The sequence below is a fragment of the Helobdella robusta genome (assembly GCF_000326865.2).
Source record: "Helobdella robusta unplaced genomic scaffold HELROscaffold_24, whole genome shotgun sequence".
NCBI lineage: Eukaryota > Metazoa > Annelida > Clitellata > Rhynchobdellida > Glossiphoniidae > Helobdella > Helobdella robusta.
This window is the reverse complement of record NW_008704261.1, coordinates 1,450,270-1,459,372: the sequence shown is the minus strand read 5'-3', so window position 1 is coordinate 1,459,372 and position 9,103 is coordinate 1,450,270. Positions and strand designations below refer to the sequence as shown.

The 9,103-nt window shown below is 28.8% G+C and overlaps 2 protein-coding genes across 2 annotated transcripts in view; both read left to right on the top strand.

The window, feature by feature from the left end:
• Positions 1-4,670: 4,670 nt before the first annotated feature.
• On the top strand, positions 4,671-5,862 carry HELRODRAFT_172695 (hypothetical protein; the record flags this gene model as incomplete). Its single annotated transcript, XM_009019355.1, has 3 exons — positions 4,671-4,687; positions 4,980-5,072; positions 5,574-5,862. 3 exons carry the CDS (start codon positions 4,671-4,673, stop codon positions 5,860-5,862), a joined length of 399 nt encoding a protein of 132 aa, XP_009017603.1.
• Positions 5,863-8,532: 2,670 nt separating this feature from the next.
• The window catches only part of HELRODRAFT_172694 (hypothetical protein), a gene marked incomplete at both ends in the record, with an annotated part of 4,337 nt that continues 3,766 nt past the window's right edge, over positions 8,533-9,103 (top strand). The window contains one exon of the mRNA XM_009019354.1: positions 8,533-9,062. Coding sequence (XP_009017602.1) covers positions 8,533-9,062 — 530 coding nt within the window. The remainder of the gene's footprint in view (positions 9,063-9,103) is intronic.

Here is a 9,103-nt window from a genome sequence, read left to right as displayed (position 1 = left end):
TTTCTAGTTATTGATAAAAGCCAGAGTAAATTAATGACAAATCTGCCTTTATATTGTATGCCATGAATATGAAATGGACTGGTTTTAGCAAACAGTGTTTATTCTACATTTAATCAGTGATAAAATAAGTAATATTTAAATAAATTTTTTTAAAGTGTATTTTCAATACTTTACTTTTAGCGATTAAAATGAGGATAGTTTTATATTTAAGTGCAAATCATTTACGTAAGTCAATGGCAACTAATTTGACAACAAAGAGACATAAATGTTTAAAAATATTTTATTAAAAAATGAAATGAAATGATATTTTTTTTTCATAGAAACTTTCAATCGATATAACATTATCTAAAGTTTATCTCAAGAAAAGTTACATTATGTATGAAAAAATAAATTAGATAAAAAATTAATTATTAAAACTGACAAATAATGTAAGGAAAGGGTTAAAACTGATAAGTTTACATTCTGGAATGAAAAAAGTTGATATAATGATGACTTGAAACTAGTTAATATATTGCTGATTAATGATCAGATATTTACAAATGCAGATGAAAATGCAATAATAAACTCTTGCAGAAAAAATACTGAATAGTATAAAGAGATTTAAAAAATGCATGTTTAAATTGAAATCAAAAATTTGATAACATTAAATGATTGGATATAAAGGCATACATGTTAGGTAAAGAAGGTCTTGAGAATAATTTTGTTAGTTGATGAATATATAAAAAAGTATAATGAACATTTTTCAATATTGGGGTTTGATTTATAATTACAATATTAAAAATTTGTTGTCAGCTTAATTTCAAAAACTAATTATGACAGGAAAAAAAATTGAAGGCCAATTGTTAAATGTTTTGAATGAAAAAACAAATTCCAAAACAATGAAGAATTGAAATAATTGTTGATGCATTATTGTTTCAATTGAATGAATCAAATGTGAAAACTCAATTAGAAATGAAATATGATTGAAGTATGTTAAAGTATGTTGAAAATAATGATTTCATAGATAAAAAAAATAAATGATATATAAAATAATGAAGATGTTAGAGTGACGGGTTTTATGAAAACATAATGACCAAATAAAAAATACAGATTTTACCAATAGATAGCAAAAGAATGTTTAATATATATATGAAACAAATATAATTACTAAGTAAATCAAACAATTCAAAATTTACAAATGGTTGATAAATATTTTCATTGATGATTTTATTGTTCCTTGAAATGTATTAACTTATGAAATTTGGAACGAATCTTTATTTGATTTGTGATTATTGCGAAATGAAATTAACATACATTTATATAGGTTTTTGCAATAAGTCTAACTAAACAAAAATAATGATTATTTAATCCATTAAATGTATCTGTGATATATATTCTTTGAGATTTAATAAATCTTCATTGGCCAACCTTTTAAAAACATTTGGAATTACCGATTCAGTATTCATTTTATGTCGCTCAGTTTCCATTTTTAATTGCCTCTCTGATACATGACAAATCTGTTTATTAAATGTTAGGAATAGTTTATTAATAGTCTGTTATTGGCAATGTTGTTAATGATTGTTAATGCATTGTTCTCTTAATATCATTCTTTGGCAGTCTGAATTTAAATTAAACTTAATTAATATCAGCACAAATTATTTATACAACTTTGAGTTAACATTACCATTTAATGCATTTATTATGTTACTAATATTATTTATTACTATTATATTATTATATATAATTGTTTGCTGATTATTATAATTTTATTGTATAGTGTTATACTTTATAGCTATAGTATAGTATATAGTATAGTCTAAATTAAATAAACCTGTGTAAAGTAACTTTTTCATCTAAATAAGATGAGTTGCATTTTGTAAGTAATGGAACACACAGGCATTTTGAATTGGTTGAGAATCTGTGTCTGTCAAATCAAATACTAAGCAAATATTTTCTAATTAAAAATGTATTATTGTTTTTAATATTATTTTGACAAGTTAAGAATTAAGATTTTCTAATAGTTTAATCTCAATGTCATGTCATGTGTACTTAACTACTATATTGTATATGTATGTTTGTATGTAGTAGGAATGTAAAAGGTATAAAACGAATTGTATAAATGCAGAAAATTATACTAATCCCTTTTCTTTTTTAAATGTACTAAATATAGTATATAATATATAAAATGCAATACAAAATCAAATTTAAAACAGCAAACGAGACAAAAACTTCGCAAGCGATAATTTCAGATCAGACGATTAATCAAAAACGCTGAAGAAGACAACGACGATGCTTGATCCATAATTCCATAGAACAAAAAACAATTTTTGTAATAAATTAATTTTTATGCAATATCCATTATATCCATGATTCTGCCATATAATCCAACTATTCAGATATGAAAAATTGGAAATAATTGTTCGCTCAAGCGAATAAAAGAAAAACGTATCGACATTGAAAATTTTACGGTGCATAAAAACGAGAATTACACGTGGGAAAAATTTTTCATCAGTAGTGATGTTTAGCTTCCAATGATATTTAAGTAAATTTATTCAATAATTTTACTGGTAACAACATCAAACTTATATTTATTAAAAAAATATACAATCTAAAATAAAAAACACTCACTGTGGAACCTATCGCGATAATCATATGCATGAAATATTCATTGGTGAATTATTTACATGAAAGATGCAATTCTACGTGCGTTGTTATTATTAGCACAAGCTTTGTTTGAAAAGCTGTGAGCACCAATACAACATCCAACTAGCAAGCGTGTCTTCTGTGATCTACACTCATATTTTCTTTTGTTGAATGATAGTAAAATTAAAAAGTGCAGTAATTTGTGAAAATAATTAAGTTTATTAAACCAAATCTTAAATTTTATAGGTTTATAGTGTTACTTAAATCACAACTATACTTGTTTGTAAGAGCTTTCATAAAAATGTTGAGCAGTAATATTAGAAAATGATTGGTTTTTGAATACAAGCTGTAAATTAAATGTCGTAAATAAAATTATAAAAACAAAATGTTTTTTAAATTCAAAATTTCAGTTTCAAAGATATTATTCACTGTTTCAATTTTGGTCGTGGTTTTCATGTTGGGATGGAGGAACTCAACAACAGAAGTTCAGAAAATAATCAGGATAAAAAACCCTCTAAATTGCAGTGAACCAAATTTAACACGCCATTCATCATCTTATAGGAACGAATTAGCACAACGATTATCGCCGTTCGATCGGTTTGTTTTATGTTAATTTATATTCAGCTGCTACACTGTTTTGTTTCACGTTCAATAAACCTAGCGCGCTCAGTGCTGATCGTTAAGAACTTATTTGAATTCACACGTAGTTCATTGTTTAAACAAATTATTATGAAATCAAAATTTTACTACATGGGCAACAAATTATTTCCATTTTTTCTGCGATTAAATGTTTATACAGCATCCTGATTTGAAGTTAAAAAGTCGAAAGCATTTCAAACAGCAATTAGCGTATCTTCTAAGTGAGAGCATTTAATTATAAATAACATAAGATATCAAAATATAATAACGTAGTAAGTGGACTCAGACCAACGGTCCATATCTACTGTAAAATCAAAATGTAAAATATTCAAAATAAAGTAAATATATACGGAGTATACAAATTAAAGGTTAATTAAACAAAGTAAAATAATCATCCCTCAATTGTATAGAGTAATATCAGACTGTAAAATATTTAAATAAAGTAAACGTATTTAAAACATTCAAAATAACTAAATAACTAAACGAATGTTATCTAAAGTAAAATTGATATCACTCAATCAACAATCACATTTACGATCATAAACACATTCCTTATCTTTATGAATACTCAAACCCAATTTTGAATGCATTGACACTATCAGCATTTCACGGCAGGCATATCCTATTTGGGAAATAATTTGATTGAGGATTTTCTTTGAAATACAAGTAATATCCAGCTTCAAATTATGTCCTCTCGTTTTCACATCTTCATGCAGTTGTAGATTTGGATTACTCTCGTCTCTATCAAATTCCCTCTAATTGTTCTGCATTGTAGACAGCGCAGTTGCAAAAGTTTCAGCCTGCCAATGTATTTTAGCCTTTTGCAATTCTTCACCATTTTCGTTGCTCTATTTTGCACCCTCTCTATTGCATTGGTTTTCCCCATTGTCCATGGTGACCAACGCTTGCAGTATATTCCAGTTTAGATCTGATTAGCGACTTAAATAATCATTAAAATAGAACATTTTGACAAATTGTTAAAAAGACTACACATAAACCCAATATACAATATAACATATTTATTACGTTATAGATATGTTTATTAAATTTTAAAAAATTGTCAAATCAACAAACACCTAAATCTGTTGCTACATTACCATAATTCAAGTTAATATCTTTTATATTATAAACCCAATCATTATCTACCACTTTACCGTACTGACCATATTGCTGAGCTACACATTTAAAAACATTCAATTTGACACCCAAATTATCACACCATGTATTAGTCCATTAAAACAAGTCATATCTTCCCAAACCTCAATATTTTTATACAATGATTAATTGATTAATTAGTTAATAATTAATTGGGTCATCAATTTCAAGATTTTATTTTTCTGAGGTTCTTCTATTTATTGAATGTTTAAGAAAAAGTAAATTTGTCGCTTTCTGTTGCAAGTGTCTTCAACATGAGAACAGAAATAAAGTTAGTCACAAAATTCTTGCTAACACTTATTGGCACCTGACAATTCATGATATAATTCGACATTATTATCACGCTCTCAAGTTTTGGCACTATTATAAACACTTGAAGAATTAACCAGCTATTTTGTTATCACTTAACAGATGTCATAGAACAAGTTTACAATTTTCATCTTCATCCATCTTCGTTCTCAATTGAAAATTGAGTTAAAAAATTCTTCATAAAAATAATGAAATGTTTATTATTTGCTCGTTTATTAATTAAATAATGAAAATAAAAATCAAACGTGTTTCAGAAGCAGTCCATATTGTGAGGATTTAACCACAGACTGGTCCAAGTTCAACATGTCTGAAAAGTTTTTTCAACTGCTTCCTATGTTTACAGCTAGGTTAGTGCTTGGCAAAGTTTTATACTGAGAATTAAATCATTGAAAGCAAATTTTTGAAAAAATTATTTTGATTTTAGATTTATTTTAAATTCGGACACAAGTTATTTAAACAAAAAAGGAGAAAAGCTTAAAAGTGATGAAGAACATATGACATCTTTTAAGTCACTAACGGAGTTTCAGTAATTTTTTAATATGTGAACTTTGCGGGAAGCAAAAGCAGTGTGGTTGTGACACGTTCACTATAATTGTATTATAACTTGAAACACCAATTAAAATTTTTCTAAAGCTTAAGCCAGAGTTTAATGAAATAATCTACGGTTTCCATAATATAATTGGAACGTTATTTATATAATTATAACGTTAAAAAATGTTTAACATTTGAACTGCAACGAGAATCGTTTTGTAAACGCATCTACAATTTAGCAATCTGAAATCATATAACTAGTGGAATTTTTTACAATTATTTTAATTTTGATAACTCACTCATTCTGATTATTTCAGTTACGAGGCGTCAATAGCCGGCTTGACAGACAGCGAGGGGCACAGCGGGCAGGTAGCAGAGCAGCAAATGATCCTACACTACTTAGCAGCATCTCCAGCTGTCAAAACAGTTTGTGAGACTGGATTCAATTACGGACACTCGAGTTTCAACTTTCTCACTGCTAATCCAAATTTGAAAGTCAATTCCTTCGACTTGGGAATTCACGAGTACTCCAAAACGATGGCGAAATTTTTACCGGAAGTTTTAGATGTTGGTGGAATTGATGGCAAAAGATTAACAGTGAGGTGAAAATTTTTTAATAATTTAACTATTGTGATATAAAACGAAAAGTTTATATAAATTTATAAAACAATGTACTCTTCCATACATATACACTATGCGTGTACGACATGAATGTGTGGAAAGTTGTAAACGTTTGACTATTTGGAATGGATAACTGTACAATATGTATATATATAAAAGAATGTAGTTCAAGACTTGTCGAATCAACTAACTGATTTGTTGAATGAATGGGATCACTATGATGTTGATTACAATGTCAAGAATGAACTAAGCCTATGCCAGAAAAAATTTATAAATGCATATAAAAAGTCATCTAAACTAAAACTTCGTAAAAAATCGAAAAAAAACGAACTACAAACACATTAACGCCAAACATTCGGTAGAATTTATAGAATATCGTAAAAATTATAGTCTATTACCAACACACACACATATATATATATTATATATAGATATATAGTCTATTACCAATATATATATATACATATATATATATATATATATATATATATATATATATATATATATATATATATATATATACATACATACATATATATATATATATATACAATTATTGACGAAAATCACAGCATGTTCGGCGTTTAGGTAACTTCCAATTTAACTTTTCGATTTTTCTAACGGTTTATCGTAAATCATTTTCAAGTTTTTTTAGTTCAAAACTAAAATGTTTGGGTATTTTATGCATGACAGAAAAAAAGGCTTTTTTCGGTATTCCTATATATATACCTCTCATAACCTCCTCTACTCGCATCTCAACTTTTTCTCTCACTTATCGACAATATCTTTACTTACAACCTAGTCCATCACTTATCTGGAATAATACTGTCTGACATATCTGACTATTTCCCTATATTCGCCATCGCTACCAAATATGAAAACACAAACCATGCCCTTGTTAAGCACTTCAGAAACCTAACTGAAGTATCTATAAACAACATCAACAATTTCTTATCGAACCACAACTGGAACTCTTTGACATCTCTGAAAAACGTTAACAACCGCTGCTTTGTTTTGAATACTATCTTAACTCACTCTCTTGACACTTTTGCCCCCCTCCATCCTGCCAAAAACAGAAAGAATCTAATAATAATAATAACAATAATAATAATGATAATAATAATAATAAAAATAATAATAAAAATAGTAATAATAATTATAATAATAATGTCATTCAAGAGCGCCCTATGCATAGCGTCTCAGGCGCCCGGATAAACAAATGTCCGCAAGGCCACTAAAGGCCTGCTCAAACAGATGCTGCTTCAATCGCTTTTTAAACGTTTCTATTGATGGTTCTATTGACGATTCTATTAAGCCTTTCAAAAAAGAAAAAACTATACATGATAAGCCTTAAATAACCAAACACCCACAACATTGCTACCTACAAAATGTTCAAAAACATGTTCACATCTATTAAGCTAAAAACTGAACGAGACCACTTCTCTAACAAACTTGAAGACGCATATAACAATGTTGGACAAAAATGGAACACAATCAAAAAAATTTTAAACAAGCAACCTCCAAACTCATCACTCACAAAACTAACTATCAACAACCAAACAATTTTAAATAAGCAATAAATTTGTGGCCTTCTCTATACCCACTTTGCAAACATCGCATGCCAACTACTCTCAAACCAACCTCCCAGCAATGGTAGTCCAACAGATTTTATGAGCCCTTCCACACCCCATTCTATTAGTCTATATTTCGTAACTGAACAATAAATATTATCTACTGTTAATATCTTGAAAAACAAAAAAAGCTATGCAGACGATGAACTCAACCTGTTCTTTATCAAGAACATAATTTTCTCTATCGTATCACTACTTAATCATCTCTTCAACTTATCACTAAGCATTGGAATCTTTCCTGACTCTTTTAAAATATCCAAAATCATACCAGTATTTAAGAAAGGAAACAAAGATGACATTAACAACTACAGACCCATCTCCATTCTTTCCCCGCTGTCAAAAATTCTTAAAAAACATTTCTCTGAAAGACCTTCTAATTTTTTCTGCTCCAATAAAACTATCTGCAACAACCAATACGGACTCAAAACCAACCATACAACTAAGCTTGCTATTCTTGACTTCACTCAGCATATATTAAATGAAATGAACAACAAAAATCTTTCCATTGGCATTTTCCTGGACTTATCCAAAGCCTTCGATGTCATCGATCACAAAATACTCCTATCCAAGCTACATCATTACAGAGAAAAAGGCCCAGCTCACAACTGGATGAGAAGCTTTCTTTCATCACGGACACAATATGTTTCAATGGACAACATTCATTCAAAGCACGCTCCTATTCATCACGGCGTACCACAATGATCCATACTCGGACCCCTTCTATTTTCTATCTACATAAATGACCTCTGCAACATTTTGCCTTCAACAAAATGCAAACTGTTTGCAGACGATACCAACTTTCTTTTCACTTCCAACAACCTACCTGATTGCCCTGAACTTATCAATCTCAAACTCAAAAACACTCTAACTTGTTATCCAATAAAAAACTTATAAATTATTCGATATGTTTAGTTCTTAATACGTTTCCGGTACGATGTCGCGAGCGGTTTGCATTAACGAGTTATTGTGTTATTTATTTAATAATTCTGACAAAATTGACGATGCGGAATTCATTTACGAAATAATGGATTTCTACAATTGTGAAGATATTAGAATAGCAAAAAAAATACTTACCAGCGATCTAGATGCGTTAAATCTAGAAAAAGATGATAAAATAAAGCCAAACAGTTCTGGAAACTCTAAAAAGGACAAGGTTAGTAATTTAATACTAACAATAAAAACAATTCTGAGCAACAAAATTGAAAGCAAATTGCCTCAGTATGCTGCTCTCAACCTTTTTAAAATTCCAAGCTCAAAAAAAGCTAAATTTGAGTCAATTCTTGACGAAAAGTTAAAAAAATTAGAAGAACTATTTATTGAAGAAAGAAACATCTTCCGAGAAATAGTAAATGATGCGGCTATTAACAATAGCCCAAAAGTAGAAAGAAAGCAGCAATCTGATTGCAAGACCGAATCGAGCAAGCAATCTGACTGGTCAGAGATTGTAAAACGTAAAATTAAAAAGAGCTCAAATGTTCAACACGTGGCGAATGTTCAACACGTGGCGAATGTTCAACACGTGGCGAATGTTCAACACGTGGCGAACATCAACATGTTGAANACAAAGAAAAAAACACACAACACTAACATAGCAA